Source organism: Chiroxiphia lanceolata, chromosome 17, assembly GCF_009829145.1.
Source record: "Chiroxiphia lanceolata isolate bChiLan1 chromosome 17, bChiLan1.pri, whole genome shotgun sequence".
In the NCBI taxonomy this organism is placed as follows: domain Eukaryota; kingdom Metazoa; phylum Chordata; class Aves; order Passeriformes; family Pipridae; genus Chiroxiphia; species Chiroxiphia lanceolata.
The window spans coordinates 6,862,447-6,879,178 of NC_045653.1; the positions used below are offsets into that span (position 1 = coordinate 6,862,447).

Sequence of the window (16,732 nt, forward strand, 5' to 3'; positions counted from 1 at the left end):
AGACCCTCCAGTGCTGCCTGATCCACTGGCTGGGCTGGGGAGATCATCCTCCTCCTCAGGTGATGGACTAGCAGGGAAATAAGAGGCAACAAAATGAAGGTCAGTGTAAGTACTGGATTCTTTTCTTTCTGTTAATTTAATGATTTTACTGATTTCATTTGTAGTGTAAAATCTGCATCTGGCAGGGTCCCTTTGTGAGTGTGTTCATCTGATTTGCACATCACTAACAGAGCACGTGGGCTTAATTTTTAAAATATTATCCAAGTAAAACTGAGAAAAAAATGCTTTATCAAGAACAATATGGCTAAGGAGGGTAAAGGTTTCTACCATGTCATATGTCTTATTACAAAGTTATCCTGAATGACCCTGACTGGCAACTTCCCTATTTTCCTGGAAACAAGGAGGTTAAATGACTAACACTTGAGCTGGACTTTATCTAGAAAAAGATTATGTTTTTATCATTGATTCCTAGAAAAGAGGTAATGGAAATGTTTCAACAACTTGAGTCATGCTGTGATAAGAAAAACGTCAAGTAATTGCAATAGGAGCTACGTGAGCCTGGGAAAGCCTGTGCTCTCTAGGATAACGACTGGCCACGTCCTGCAGTGCTGTTTGCAACGAGAAGTGAAGCTCAAAGGAGGAAAGGAGTGGTGGCAGTGCTCATTTTTAGGACATACTGTTGTCCCCTGGGAGGAGGGGGGAATAGGTGGGTGGATCAAATCCATTTTGCAGTCGTATGTCAGTGGTTTTGCCCAGACTCCCCTCCCAGCACAGGGACCCCCAGCCTTGGCTTTGTGCTTTGGCTGTCACACAACTAAATGACTCCCCCTGTCGCAGCTGATCCCTGGCAGCTGTGGCTCGGGAAGGGTCTGCACTGTCACCATGTGTCCCGTGCTAATGACAGGGAAAGGGGAACGTCCAGCTGCCACCCGGGAGCGGCGACGGACACCAGTGATTAGGGCAGGTGGAAAAGCAGCCGCTCCTTCTCCCAGAGAAATACTGTCATGTCAGTACTATTTATTCAGAAATAACTTGTTTATTAATCTGATTTAGTTAATTAATTCATTCAGTGATATTACCATTGCAGCATTGTCCAAAGCGTTAAAAAAAGAACTGATTTTGGGGGCAGATAATTGCAGCGAGAGAGACGCAGGAAGCCACAGCATTTGGGAGTTGTGGTGCTGCTGCTGATTCATTATGAATCAGAAAACACCCACCCCCGACCTCTCCTCTTGCTGTCCCTTCTGCCTCATCCAGGAAATGGGCAGAAACTCCCCCACGGGTCAGATGGGATGCAAGGACACCATCCTGTCACACCTGTGCACCCAGGAGAGGAACACACAGCAGTCCCTGCCAATGAAAAATGTGCAGTTTGCTCCTGACAACGTGCCCCAAGGATTTTTTGTGTGTTCCCTGAGCAAGGGGAAGAAGGAGGGCAAGGACCTTGCTCTAAGGAGTGGCTGTGAAGCATCTGTTTCTGAGGAACAGGAGAAAACTTGTACTCATCAGAACTTTCTGTGTCTGTAAATCCATGTTTGGAAGTAAAGGTTGTGGTAAAATGTAATTAAGATACTAAAAGGTTTAAAAAGCAAAGTAATTGGGTGTATATGGGCAAAAACCTTTGGACAGTAGGAGGACCCAAATTCCAGAACTACACACAGAGTCAGGGTTTGAAATTACAGGAAATGACACTTTATTTTCTCTTGAACTTGGCCATATGATCACAGATGCAAAAATGCTGTGAATGGTGTGAAGTCCTGTGTGCACTTGCCAGCTCTGTTGATTTTAACACAGCTAGAATTTGATTAACTAGATTTGTGGAGAAAAAAGAGTTTGGGGAAAATTAATGGAACCAGCTTGTATTTGCCACTGTATGTGCAGCACTGACTTGGGGGAAGCTGCAGGATCTCTCAGTGGTCCTGCTTGAATTTTTAAAGTGGCTCTTTATTTTATCAAGAACTGATTTGACCATTTGAGAATTTAAAACCTGCTGGTTAGCACCTGGTTCCACCCTCCCAAAATCAGTTAACTGTTGGATAGCCAATAAAAGCAAGTCCTGACAACGGCTCCTCATTGCAGCTCACACAAAACTTCTGTGTGACCTGAACGTTTATTTTCCAAAATACATAAACAAATCAAAAAAAATGCAGTAGAAGGACTTTCTGCAAGTCAGAGGAAACGCTGCACATCAGAGGGACGTGCAGCCCCGTGGCCACAGGGAGGCACCTGCATGTAGAGAAAGAGCTGATCATTTAAGGTAAATTCTCCTTTTTCCTGGGGAGGTTGATGATGGGAACTCTTTACAATTAACTGGGCAAAACTGAACTGACTCGAAGTCGCGTGCTGTTTAAAAGGGAATTCTCTGGGAAGCCCGTTCCCAGCTAATGGACGATGGAGAATGTTTATTCCTCCAGCTTTGTTGGGAGATGAAGAGATTAACTGGAAGCCACTCTGTAAACATGTCAGAGGTGTCACTGATGCACGAACAGAACTGTTCAGCAAACACAACCCGACGCCTTTAGCTGTATCTCTTCCCCCTCAAATATTTTAAGTCCCGTTTTCCTGCAGTAAAAGTGCTTACACATGTATTTATGTGCAAAATGCAGCTGAGAAATAATTACCTTGATCCACACAAAACCTCCCATGATTAAAGTTGTCTCTTTATTTACATTATTTCAATAGGTTTTTCAAGAAACAAATTTAAGACAATAAATGAAGAACATTGTTTTATTTGAAATGCTGTGATGCAGTGCCTTACCTGTGTATCATGTGAAATAATCTGTGGTGATAAATTGACATTTCCAAACACAAACTGAGTGGGAAGGGGGAATAGAGAAGTTATTGTGTCAGGCTTGCAGGCAGGATGCTGAAATTATCACTTGGTACACACTGGGTATCACTTGGATTTTTCTAGCAACATTTACAAGTATTTTATAAGGATTTTTTTTTTTTCTGTTGCATAGTACTATAGGCTGAGGATTGGGCTTGGGATAGGAGAGGCATCAGGAGATCTTGGTAATACTGAGGTGTTTTTTCCTGTTGTGTACAAAGAGTCAGTCTATGAGTATTCCCATTTGGATGGTGAGGAATTTCATACTATAGAATTGTACACTGGTCATCTTCACCGCCTCTTAATTAAATTTCCCCTCTCTTCATTAACAAACATGAGTTAACAGCTTTCACTTCGATGACTCTCAAGGGCTGTTGGGTTTTATAGGGGGAGCACGGCTGGAAAAGGGTATGCAAACAGTAAAGGTGTGAACAGTCCAGTCTGTAGGAGGAATTAGTCTCTCAGCATCTGATCCACACTCCAATAAAGGAGACACACTTCCAGCTACACATGAACTTTTAAACTGAAGCTGTTTCCAGGGACCTAGCACTGTAAATCACTTCAGTGTGTGACACATTTGCATTGCCCTCGGGCAGCCATGGTCTCTGGAGGGGGCACAAAGCCTCGGGAAGGGGCTGCAGGGGACACAGCCTCTGTTTTCTAGATCTGTGCTCTGTCATCATCTCGTTAAAATCTGCTCAGTGAGAGAAAAGTCACAGCCAAGGTGCTCTCGTGGGGCAAGAACTGCCTTTTAGGATGTTCTTTGTCTTAGGAGAGTTTTTTCAGCGCTGCTGAAGAGGATGAAACAACAAATGTCAAAGGAGGAAAACCACTTTGATCTCATCTGTGTTGCTTTAGTGCTTATTACATGTTGGTTATTGTAAGGACACATTAACAAGGTCACATAAAATACCAAAGAGCTCCACCCAGCTGGCCCTGGCTGGCACATTGTGGCTGGTACATTGTGGGTGACACGTTGGACAGACAGTTTCCTCTGGCTAACAGGGAAAAAATGCAGATCTCACTGCCCCCAAAGCACGGCCTCCTCTGAGCTGAGCATCCCCAAAGGTCTCTGCGATCCTGGGAATTCAGTTCTTGTTTACAGTCACTGGCAGGTCAGAGATGCTTCTGCTTACGATAGGAAGGGGCTGCCACAGTGATCCCTCACACATGTCCCAGAGAGCTGAGTGTAGATAGGGCTGGATTTCTGGCAAACAGCCCCACATTAGATGATCCAGAGCCTGGAGTGCAGATAACCTCACTCCACATCACTGAAGACAGACCTGGTGGACCTTAGCAATCTGTGCAGTCATATCAAGCACCCACCTCCTGGAAATGTTGTCTATAGAATTTCTCCTCCTGTTGTTGTGATCACAAAACCAATTGGCTGGGACGAGTTGTCTTGAAAAATGAGGTATCTTTGAACAGGGATGGCATCCTGTGGCTTCTTAGTAACTCTATTTCTTACCACTAGCAGACTAGATGTGAATTGATATTTCTGGTCTGGATGCATATTCACTCTAAAAGAAAGGAGATTTGAAAATAGATGTGTTGTTTCATGCATTGTTTGATTAAAGAATTAGGCACAGCAACGTTTTGAGTGTGCTACCACCACAGGAAAGACTTAGCTGGGGAAATGTCAACATTTAGATGCCTTTTAAATCCACACAGTGAACCAAATCTTCCTCTTGTTTGTTTTGGTGCAATTAGGAAGGACAGCCTTGTTTGTGCCAGGCTCCACTCCCGAGTTAAGGCTTCCTGCCCTCCCACCCATTTCCTGCACGTGCCTGGATAAGGCTCTTCACGTTGGAAAAGGGGGAGAGAGTTCCTCTGCCCATCCTCCTCAGGGATTAAGAACAGGGTCTGCTTTTCATTGTGTCTGTACAGCATCCAACAACAAGGACCTCAAAGTGTTGATGAATAATAGGAAAAGTTGGATGTTTCCCTTTTTTTTTTTTTCCCCCCACAATTGCAACAACTTGTGAAGCCCAGGCTGTGCTCGTGGTGGGATTCCTGGGGGCCTGACTGCAACATTTGGCATTGTCCAAACAGAAGGGGGACTCCCATGTTCGAGGCTAAAACCAGGCTGGGACACAAGGTAAAAGGGGCTGTTGTCCACCCCTGGCAGCTGCCAAGGGACAAGCCCAGGGCTCACAAAGAGGCCATTATTCATGGCCACCCCGACCACGGATCGTGTGCAGCCAACAACAGGCCCCTCTCACCAGCTGAGCTGACAAATTGGGGTTCTTCTGCTGCAGCTTCAAGCCAGCTGTTGCTTTACAGCAAATGCTCTGGACGAAAATACAAGGCATCACATTTCCTATTTGGGTGCTATCTCTTTGGGCATTACTTGCACTTTCTGATAAACTCACGCTGAGACACAGCCAGTGTCCCTCTGCCTGGGAAGCAGAGCTTCCATTTTGGAGCTGAAAGCAAATTCTATCTTGTACTGAAAACAACTACATCCACAGCTTTCTCTAACCTTTGCACAAATGCCTCAGGTGACCAAAGCCACCTGCTGTTAGTACTTTTCATTTTTTTTAAGTACCATCTTCAAACTGACAGAGAGGAGGTTTTGATTAGATGTCAGGAAGGAATTCTTCCCTGTGAGGCTGGTGAAGCCCTGGCACAGGTTGCCCAGAGAAGCTGTGGCTGCCCCATCCCTGCAAGTGTTCAAGGCCAGGTTGGACAAGGCTTGGAGCAACCTGGGATGGTGGCACATGTCACTGCCCATGGCAGGGGGTGGAATGAAGAATTCACAGAATGACAATGGGAAAAACATCTATTTTTCATATAGGAGTGTTCATCAGTAATCACAGAATCATTAGGGTTGGAAGGGATCTCTGGAGATCATCCAGTCCAACCCCCCTGCCCAGTCACCTGGAGCAGGTAACACAGGAATATATCCGGGTGGGTTTGGAATATCTCCAGAAAGGGAGACTCTCCACCCTCTCAAGGCAGCTGTTCCAGTGCTCTGCCAAACCCTCCATGGAAAGAAGTTCTTCTTCCTGTTGAGGTGGAACTTCTTGTGTTTTAGCTTATAAGTCTCATATATGTATGTCTAATATAATAAGTCTAAATAATGAACATTAGCAGTGCTCTTCAAGAAAAGGTGCTGAAGAAATATATTGTAGTGTTATCACAGAATCACAGAACATTCTCAACAAGGATCATTGAGTCCAACTCTTAAGTGAATGGCCCATACAGGGGATTGAACCCACGACCTTGTTGTTTAGTTATTATTATCTATTTCCTTATGCACTGAATGTGGCAGGCACAGGCTAAAGTTTGCACTGAAGTTTGCACAGGCAGAAGTTTAACTCCTGAGACCAGTGCTCTGAGAAAGGCGGTTTGATGTGAAAACGGCTGTGCTTGAGCTAAACTGAAATCGAGGTGGGGATAAACACCAAAGCAGAACCCAATGAACACTGCTGGGGGTGTAACAGTGCAATGCTGGTGTTCTCTGTGTCCCCAGAACACCCTGGCCAAGGCGCTCTACGACAACAAGGCCGAGTGCTCGGACGAGCTGGCCTTCCGCAAGGGAGACATCCTGACCGTGCTGGACCAGCACGTCCTCGGCAGCGAGGGCTGGTGGAAGTGCTCCCTGCATGGCAGGCAGGGCCTGGCCCCCGCCAACCGCCTCCAGCTGCTCTCTCCCACCATCCTGCTGCTTCCTTCCACCCGGAGCGACCCCACGGAGCTGCCAGCGGGCCAACAAAACATCTACCAGGTTCCCTCCGGCCCCAAACCCAGCGTGGTGTCGTCCACCTACGAGAAGATGGAGGGGTGGGTCAAACCCCCAGCCAGGCTCTCTGCCACGCCTGCCCAAGCCATATATCAGGTGCCAGCCTTGGCTGCACAGCTGCTCAGTGAGAGGACCAAAAGCTCCACACACCAGGTAAGGCAAACATCCCTGAGAGTAACAGATGTTATTATTGAAACAACCATTGGGAGTGGGAAAACAACAAAGGCTGTCAGCCTGAGCTTTTCAGTGGAATTTGCAGCAAAAGAATGATGGTGTTTAGGAAACTCCCACCAATTCTACTACAGTTTATAGCATTATGTGAGAAACACTGTTCTGGGCAACATATGAGAGTCTCTATATTCTGTAGTCCCTCACTTTTTGACAGTTTAAAGCAGCTGTAAAATAGGGCAGGAAGCAAAGAATATACCATTTGTTTGGGAAAATCTAGAAATTATTTACAAACCTTCCCCAAAGTTAAAATAACAAGACACAGAACTTTCTCCTCTGATTGTTCACAAAATGTGGCCATTCAGAGTCCCCTGGGCACATGTGGGGTCTTTACATCCATCTGCACATGGAACATGTATATGTTGTATCAGGTGTCTTAAGATCAAAAACTTGTGCTTTCTTCAGGAAAAAATGAATGGGGACTGTTTTATAATGAAAGGTAAATAGAGCAAGTGAGTACAGAATTCAAGTGCAAGTTTTTGTTCAGTTCCATGAGCTCTTCAACCCCGTGTGGTTCTTTATTCTGTGTAAGAAAATCACGTTAGAAATGCTAATTGAAAAAGGAAAAGGAAGGAAATTCAGCCCTGACATATACAGTCTTTCAGGTTGATTTAATGATCATTTGATTTATGGGGCCACCTTCCCTCCCACTGTGCTGGGAGGCAAGTCATGGAAACCAAGATGCTGCTTCCTGCTGTGTGGCAGATGGGTGCTGGAAAACAGACAAACTCGGGGCAACCCTGGTGACTGAAACCTAATTTTCAGCACTGCAGCTGCAGTGCAGACCTTGTGTGCAGTTCCCACAACTGCAAGCTCAAGCTAAGAGCTGCAAAGGACCTTTTTGCACTTACCGTGATCCGATTTCTCCACATTCCTGATCCTAAAGGAGCCATTTGCAAACTGAATGTGAAATTTGGACAAATTTTCCATGTTGTGCCAGCAAATCAGGTGGAAAACGTTCATCTACTCATTTTCTGAACGAATGGCCCAACAGAAGAGCTCCTTGGCTCTTCCTGTCTCATCTCCTGAGTTTATACACCTAAGCTTTGTCTACTCTAACTGAGAATGAAAAGGGAATGTCCCAGCCTGCATTTATGATCTAGAAGTTCAGAGCTGAGCTGTCTCTTGCACAGTGTCCCAGCTGTTCCCACACCAGCTGCACTGTGGTGGTCACAAGCCATGCCCAGATGCAGGGAAGGCTCAGGGAGAGCAGCCTGTGAAAGGCCAGGACGAGCTGCAGCACTCGAATCGCCCCACGGAGATCCTGTGGGACAACTGGCAAAGCTCCTGGCATAGTCAGCTGTGCTCTGAGCAGCTGGGTGAAGCCACTGTGATTGAAAGCAATAAAACAAAACAAAATCCCTCAGAGCCCAGAGAGAAGCCTCATTGCTGCTGCCTGACACACAGGGCACCTTCCTGTTTTATTGTCACTGAAAGGACTTTAAAAAGTAGTAAGATGTGATATCCAGTGAGTTTCCTTTATGCTGTATAGTGAGATTTGTCCACCTGAAAACAGAGCTGAGCTAAGGATGGCTTTCTTGATACCTCTTGTCTTTTACCCTTTCTGCTCAGGGAAGTCTCTTTTACGCCTCTGTTTGCAGGTAAAGGTGATCACCAGGTCCTGGCACAGGTTGCCCAGAGAAGCTGTGGCTGCCCCACCCCAGAAAGTGTCCAAGACCAGGCTGGATGGGGCTTGGAGCAACCTGGGATAGTGGAAGGTGTCCCTGCCCATGGCAGGGGGTATAACTGGACAGCCTTTAAGGTCCCTTCCAACCCAAACCGTTCAGTGATTCTATGATTCTGTGTCATAGAGCACTAAGGGGATTTATCCTCACTCCTCCTCCCCTTTCTTCAGATGAGAGTTAAGAGCTTTCACAAAGCTGAAACAGGCAGTTGTAAGGGTGAAGTCTAGTTCCTCTACCATATTTCCCCTAAATTACTTTGCTACAAAACTTACATGATGGAGATCGCTACCTCCAATTTTAAATATTGTAACATCTCATCTGTTTTTGTGAGTCAGGGGTTTGGAAAGGTCCATTTATAATCTAGCTGAGGACAGCCAAGCTAAAGACAGGCTGAAGGAACAAAATTGATTGATTAAAAAAAAATCCTACTCAACATTCATATTTTGGGACCTTAACTAATTGTCCCACAGATGTGGTCATGCCTTCTCAAATTATGTTTTAAGCAAACAGGAGAATTCAACTACAGACCAATAACGTAATTCTCATATCAGACTTCCCTGTTTATGGAGCTGAACAGGACATCAAGGTTTACTCCTTCCAAATGAGTCAGTCTTTCATAACTACAGAATAATGCTCAGCCCGCACCTTTTTGCTGCTCTTACACTAAATATGGCTTGACCCCATGGCTCTGTGTGCCTGCAGAAGCAGAAATTTCCCCACTTCCTTTTTCAGTGGTTCTGCTTTTGGTTAGTCTAAAGATTTAAGTGATAAGTGAAGCTGGATTTCCTCCAAATCTTTTCCCTCCCATGGTTACTCAGGCAGATTTGTCTTTGATTTGTTTGTGCCAGTTCTTATCTCACCTGAAATACAGCAGAAATGCTGGCAAAGGAGAATTATGAGGGAAGAATGCCACCTGCTTCTAAGCTCAGTTCCTACCTCGGCTTCAGTGAAGGGCTGAAGGTTTTTAATCACTTAAGAGTGATTACTGCAACAGTGGCCTATCCAGTTAAATGAGTTTCCAGAGATGTCCTGAGCTTCCTGCTCACTGCAGCTTTCTCATTATTGTTTTTTTCCTCTTCCAAGCACCTGTTTACCCTCCCGAGAGCCTGCCGGGCTTCAGCCCCAAACATCAGGAGTGAGGTGTACGACGTTCCCTCCACACAGCGCCGGGAGTCCCTGCTCACACAGGTGGGTCCTGCCGTGGTGCTCTCCCTGCAGCTGGGACTCTGTAGAACCTCAGAATAGATGTTGGGGCAAATTCCAGCATCTCCCTGTTTGCTTTTTGTAAAATTGGGAAGAAAATAATCTATTTTTAGCTCAAAACCTAAAGCAGTTCTCTTGAGTTTCTAAGAAATTCAGACAAACTGGTCCTAAATTTGGTATTCTTCTAATGAATGCTTTCAGTTTTACCATTATTAAGGCATTTCTTGCTGGATTCCAAGGCAGAGAGATTGACACTACTGATGTCCTACAGAATTCTCAGTATCAGAGGGTCACCCTCTCTGCTTGGAATTCATGAGGAAATGTGCTTTGTGTCTGTGTCATTTGATGAGTTCAGGGTGCTTACAGAAGAGTCATAAGTGCATGTTCAAAAGGAAACTAAATGTCACCCACCCCACCCACCTCCTGGGGAAGAACATCCCATGGATTTGTGATCAGGAGGATCACATCCACCACTGAAGTGTCCTGTTGCATCATCCTGCTCTTGGTCCCACTGTGCTTCCCTGAGGAGAGTAAATGTCACATTCCCTCGATCCCTCAGGTCACCAGGATGGGACAGGCACCAGGCACCAGGCCCTGTCACCTCCCATGCAAGGTGTGGGTGGGACTGGAGCACGTCCTTGGCCCTCCCCACGCACTTTATCTTGGCAGCAGCTGGCAGGGCAGGATTGAGCCCACTCCGTTATTATCAAGTTATCCACAGATTTCCTGGAGTCAGCTCCTTGTGTAAGTGGGTGATCCCTGCTCAGACCCAAAGCCAGGTGTGCCAGTGGTGGCTGCCTCACCCTCCCACCCAGCACTGCGGGAAGGCTCCAGCAGCTCCCCTGCAGGCTGAGGGTGACCCACGCTGTCCAAACCAGGAGCTACTCCCACAGGCCTTTGATTCAACCAGAGTATTCAGTGAGATCTAAAATGAATCAAAGTCGACCAGGTTTTTTTCCCCCTTTTCCCAGAGTGGTGCCACTCCACCCACTGCACGGAAGGGCTCCGTGCCAGTCAGACCCACCGAGAACTTCCAGGCAGAGCAGGAGCAGCTTTACAACATCCCATCCAGCCCAGAAAAGGCAGGAGCTGGGATCCAGAAAGACTCACCAGCAGGCAACGTAAGTAAGAGTTGTCAGCCCCAAGAGAACAATCTGTCAGTGCTGTGACACCCGCCTTGGGCAGAGGGGCAGGTTTCCCACCTCTCCCCCCGTGTTTGCCCAGCACCATCCTTGAAGAAAGGGCTGATCTGAAAATTCACAACTAAGAAAACGCCTCAATGGAAGCTTTTTACTAGTTGAGTGCCAAGTATTTCAGGTTTCCTGAATGGCTTTAGGATCCAGGAAGATTTTGACAGGCTCCTTAGTGCCTATGGCTGAGGAGCAGGACCATTCCAGCACAGGGAATCTGAGGCTCCCTGGTTTTTTGGGTTTAAAGAGCAGTGCTGTAGGTTCAGGGCTGCAGAAGCCAGTCTTGCACAGAGCCTGTTCAGCAGTGACAGCCAGAGTGGTGCCACCCAGAATTGGGGAATTGGCATATGAGCAACTGCTCATCTAAGTTGGCATTCCCAACATTTCCATGGCTGTTAGGAATTGTACCAACCAGCTGCACCAGCCTGGGACCAGATTTCCTTTCAGAGATCATGGTTTATCATTGCTTCCAAAATCAAATTTTCTTAGAATTCTTTGTTCACGGGCAATTTGGAAAATTCTAGAGTTGGCCTGAAATACCCTTGTCATTCCTTGCCTCCCCTTCTCATGCACATTTTCCACAAATGGGGAAGCCTGACCTGGTTATTTTTTTCCTAAAATCTGTATTATATAACAACTTTCAGTTGTTTCTTGTTGCTGCACATTCCTGTATTTCCTTGCATTCCCCCCATGGTTGTGCTTCATGCAGGTAGGATCTTTCCTTAAATGTTAGTGTTAGTCTGGATTTTATTACACAAGAAGTGGTCCTGCATTTGCCTTTTCCAAATTGGACTTCAACTGTACACACACATATTTTTAAGGCACTGGGTAAACTCTGTTTCCATCTTAGCAAACCTGTATCAAGAAAAATTTAAATTAATTGAAGGTATTTGAGAAGAGTCAGTGGTGTCTGCTGGTTATTTATTTTTTGACAGGGTATGCACATGAATAGGGAAAAAATGAAGTGTCTACAGATGTCCCTGGCTGGGGACACTGCTGTATGATCTAATCACCTGTGCTCAAAATATTTTACCTTCTACATGTGCAGCTTGTGCATTTTAGAAAATAAAAAACACAGGCCAGTCCTGTCATGGTGCAGTTCCACTGACATCAGTGGATTTGCACACATTTACGTGCCCTGAGAATTCAGTTTTGTTTCTTACTTCTTGTTTAAAAACGTGGTTTATAAACCCTCTGTGCTCTGTTGCAGTTGTATGATGTCCCTCCCAAAAGAGAAACTGATGCTTCAGAAAACAAATCTCAAAAAAAGTGCTGGGGCCAGTACAATACTTTGCCAAATCCTCGGAAGTCAGAATGGATTTATGATGTTCCAGTATCACCTGAAAAATCAGGATTAAAACACCACCCATCTGGCTACTCCTTGGAGAACCAGGTGCTGTATGATATCCCACCAGCCAGGTACAAGGTGCCAACAACAAATGCTGAAGCCAAGGTGGTAAATCCACAATTATACAATATCCCACCGACACAACAGAAATTAACACTTCCAGATATCCCTCTTTATGATGTTCCATCCTCACGGGATGTGCTCCTTTTGCCACAGAGCTGTAGCTCTGATGTACCCCCGAGTCTCCTGGCTCCAAAGGCTGAGAGTCAGATCTCTGAAGGGAATGTTTATGATATTCCAAAAGGTTTGCCCACCCCTGGGCAGTCCAAGAAAGAGATGGAAAACAACAGTGACAGCTCTGCAGAACAAGCACACGGTGCTTCTCCAAAGCTCCCCAGAGGTGCCAAATTAGGACGAGACATCTCATCTGTTTCTAGTGTGGACAGCAGGAGCAGCACACTCTCCACATCCTCCAGCTCATCTGCTGAGTTGTTTTCTACGTCCTCACCGTCGGAAGAGCCTGGCAAAGAAATCAAAATGGGCCTTGAAGTAGCCATAGAGACCCTGACCAGGCTGCAGCACAGCGTGTCCAGCTCAGTTGCAAGTTTAATGATCTTTGTGAGCAGTAAGTGGCGATTGCAGGAACACCTGGAAAAGAGCATTGAGGAAATCCACAGAGCTGCGGATCACATCAAGGTGTCCCTGGGAGAATTCCTGGCCTTTGCCCAAGCCATAAAGGGAAACGCTTCTCACCTCACTGACAGCAACCTTCAGACCAGGATTAAAAAGCAGTTAGAGATCCTTGTGAACTCCTTCCAAATTTTGACAGAGACGAGGGAAGCTCTAAACAATTGCAACTGGTCACTCGAGGCCTTGGTCCTCAGGAGCCCCCAGAACAACCCGGATGACCTCGACCGCTTCGTCATGGTGGCCCGCACGATTCCCGACGACATCAAGAGGTTCGTGTCCATCATCATCGCCAACGGGAAGCTGCTCTTCAGAAAGAATGACAAGGAGCAAGAAATAAAGCAGCCAAAAGGGAGCCCAGAGTGCAAAATGGCAAAACAAATCCCAGTGCCGAGAAGAATAGAAATAGAGTCGCTCCAGAGAAACGCTCCTGACAAACCCAGCCAGAGTCAGGTGCCTTTGGAGAAACAGGAGGAAAATGCCACTGAGGATTGTGATTATGTGCAGTTACAGGTCAGTAAAACTGGGCTTTACTATCCATGTTCTTCACTGTTTGCAGATATTAAGCTATTGCCACTATTTTACCTTTGCATCAGTGCCAGATTCAGTTTGCACTACTTCCCATTTTCCAGACTCAATTCAGGATTTTGTTCCAGTGCTGGGTGGCACATGTGGAATGAGAATCATTTTAATCAGTAAAGAGAACTGGAATTTGAGAATTTATCCAGCCAGCACACACAAAACTTCTTTTTCATCTGTTTAAATTCATTTGGGAGACAGGTTTTAGCTGGGGGTTTGCAAATCCTTTCTTCTATTTTGCCTTTTAGTTCTCTTCTTGCCAGTTCATTGTGTTTGGCTCTGGCATGACTGGACAAGAAATGTTACTTTCTAACTTGAGGTGCATGTTTTCATAGAAAATTTTGCTGTAACAAATCAAACTCTTACTGTGAATTATCAAATTTATTTGTTAGAATCATTCTGGATGTTTGTTAGAACCATTCTCCTTAGAACTACTGAAATATCTACCAAGAACATCTCTCTTTGTTTCACAAAGAAATGTTGGCATGTCCTTAGGATTTAGCAAAGGTTATTTTGTTCATGTTGCTTTCAGTCTTAGATCTTGCAGGAGGAGACACTATATTTTTAGTAGGATAAAACCTACAGTTTTTTCTAATAAATTGTTTTCCATAACATGAAGGCTGCAGAGCAAGTAGTTGTTTCCCCGTGAAATAAGATAAAAACATATTTATATTTAAATATTTTATGTAAGTCATTTCAACTTTGCTTTCATTTTAATTTATAACAGGCACAGAAAATCATTTCAGGTAAAGAAGTAGCAAAGAAGAGCACAGATTCAAAACTGAAGGTATTTCTGATTTTGAAAACTATTGTTTATGAGGGCTTCTAGTCCCTGATTTCTGTGCTTGCCAAAATTCAAAGCATTCAGACACACATCTCTATCCATAATCTATTTGCTTTTCATTGTTCATTTCCCAGAACTCAATCTTAGAATTACTGCTGAAAATTGTGAAAAACATTTATTTTCTTCATACATAATGAACCCCTCCAGTTCAACGTCATACTATTTATTTTCTTGTCTTTGTGCATCATTTGGGATAAGGCTGTGAGGACTAGTATTTCACAATATCTAGTCATGCACTGGTACAAAATTGACTCTTGCTTTGTCCATTTTAATCATTCATAACCCCGATTAAGCCCATTAAAAATCAATTTTTTGTACTATCTGAAAGCTCCAAGTCCAGAATGTGTAAAGGGTTGGTGTTTGGCTGCAGCACTTTGTGTGCTATCCATTATTAAAATCGTATTTAGGGGCAAAAAGGCAATTGGGAGAATTTCCAATACTTTATGGGAAGAGAAATTATTGTAAAAGCTCCTGGGCTGGGGCAATTTGGAGAACATGAATTAAGAATTTATGCTGGAGAAACTAAAGAAACAATCAGTGTGTGACACCGAGATGAATGTTTTTTTTAAACCTTTCTCCAGGCTTTGCCAACTGCAAAAAAGGCTGGAATTCAAAGCAAGCAGGACTGTGCCAAGAAAATCCCCCTCCCCGAGCACTGCAGGCTGTGTTTCGCTGCCCTGCACAAGGCCATCGGGGTGTTCACCAACAGCCTGAACAGCAACCAGCCCCCCGAAGTGTTCATAGCCCACAGCAAACTGATCATCATGGTGGGACAAAAGCTGGTGGATTCTCTGTGCCAGGAGACTCAGGGAAGGGAGGCCCGGAGCGACGTCCTCCACAGCAGCAGCCGGTTCTGCAGCCTCTTGAAGAACCTGGCTCTGGCCACCAAAACCGCTGCCATAAAATATCCCAACGCCGACGCCACGAGGGAACTTCGGGATCGGACCGAGGAGCTGTCCAAGTACACGCAGCAGTTCAGAGCAATGATGGAATGAGACACGGAATGTCACTGTTTTCACACATTCTCCACTGTTGTTGCCCCTTTGGCAGCCAAAGGGGAGCAAAACCAGCTCGGTGACACCAATTTTCAGTCGCTGCCGGGAGTTCCCGGGGTGCTGATGCAATTTTAGCAGGTGAAAATCCAGACAACAGCAGATGGAGGAGAAGATTTGTAGAATTAAATCTATTCTTTCTTCTCCGCTGTTCAGATCCTGCCTGGAAATGTCATCATCAGAGTGGCTGAGCAGGAATGTTTGCTGTGTATTAGAGCAAAACGGTTTTATTACTTAACTTATTTCTTATTTTTTATTCTCTCTGTAGGTCAGATAACTGTATTTTCCTTTTTTATTTTTTTCTATTCAGGCATGTAAAGTCCATCTCCAAATTTACCTGCAGAACATTCTGTAGCTTATGATCAATTGTTTCCTGAGGACTTTACTCAGAATTTGTAGCTACAGTATTTTTTCCCAAGCAGCTGCAAAGCTAATTTTTGGGTTTAACATACAAATGCAACAAACCTATTATGGTACAAAATCTGGTACTAAACATATTAATGGGGAATGCTCCAGGCTGGTACCTGAGCACAGAGGAAAACTGACTTGGAGGAGTGATAAATGTACAGGAGAGCACCTCAGTCGTCCTCTGTCGCAGCCTGAAGCTGTTCAGAGCGTTTCTCCAACTGCGACAGAATTTATTTTAGTCACTGAACGCGCAGAGGGTTCCAAAGCTCTTCCTACAGACTGCAAAGGTGACGTTATTCCTTACTGGAATACCAGCAAGATACACCCAGCGCTGGCACAGCTGCCCAGGGGTTCAGCTGCCCTGGTCCGTCCAGCTTTTTAACTTTATCCCCAAATTTTCTGGGTGTGAAATCCAACGACAAAGACGCCGAGATCGCGCAGGCAGAGCGTGGGTACACCCGTGTGACTTGTAGCTTCCCTGATTAATTTATTTTAATGTTTGTATCTGTAATTTCTGGCCTTTCTTGGTGATGTTTTATCGGTGTCTTTCACTGGTGGGACAATGAATTTTGGGGGCAGTCAGGGCTGACCCGCACAGCGTCTTTTGGGAACCAGCTCCCGCCTCAGCATCCTCGAGCTTCCCTCGGCACCCGCCGCGTTTTACACCGGTATTTAACGCCGACACGTGTAAATATTTAACGCCGACACTGTTTGCAAAGTGAAACGCAGTGTTTCCCTCCCCCGCTGGTTTTGTGCGTGTTGGATTAAACTCGCCCCTCACACCACCCGTGTCCGTGCCCTGACATCGCCCCGGGGCCGAGGGCGGGACGGCGGCCCCTCATCCCCCAGCCAGCCCGGCCCGGCCCGGGAGAGCCTCGTTTGGCCCTAAATCCCCCTAAAACGGGTGGCCGGGGGGGGGGGGGAGTCCCTCAC

The 16,732-nt window shown here is 45.6% G+C and overlaps 1 protein-coding gene across 1 annotated transcript; it reads left to right on the forward strand.

The window, feature by feature from the left end:
• Positions 1 to 93: 93 nt before the first annotated feature.
• On the forward strand, positions 94 to 16,672 carry CASS4 (Cas scaffold protein family member 4). The gene is made up of 7 exons (XM_032705270.1): positions 94 to 105; positions 6,306 to 6,728; positions 9,572 to 9,676; positions 10,663 to 10,812; positions 12,092 to 13,429; positions 14,223 to 14,282; positions 14,921 to 16,672. The coding sequence occupies exons 1-7, from the start codon at positions 94 to 96 to the stop codon at positions 15,332 to 15,334; spliced, it is 2,502 nt and encodes an 833-aa protein (XP_032561161.1). The 3' UTR covers positions 15,335 to 16,672.
• The last annotated feature ends 60 nt before the right edge of the window (positions 16,673 to 16,732 follow it).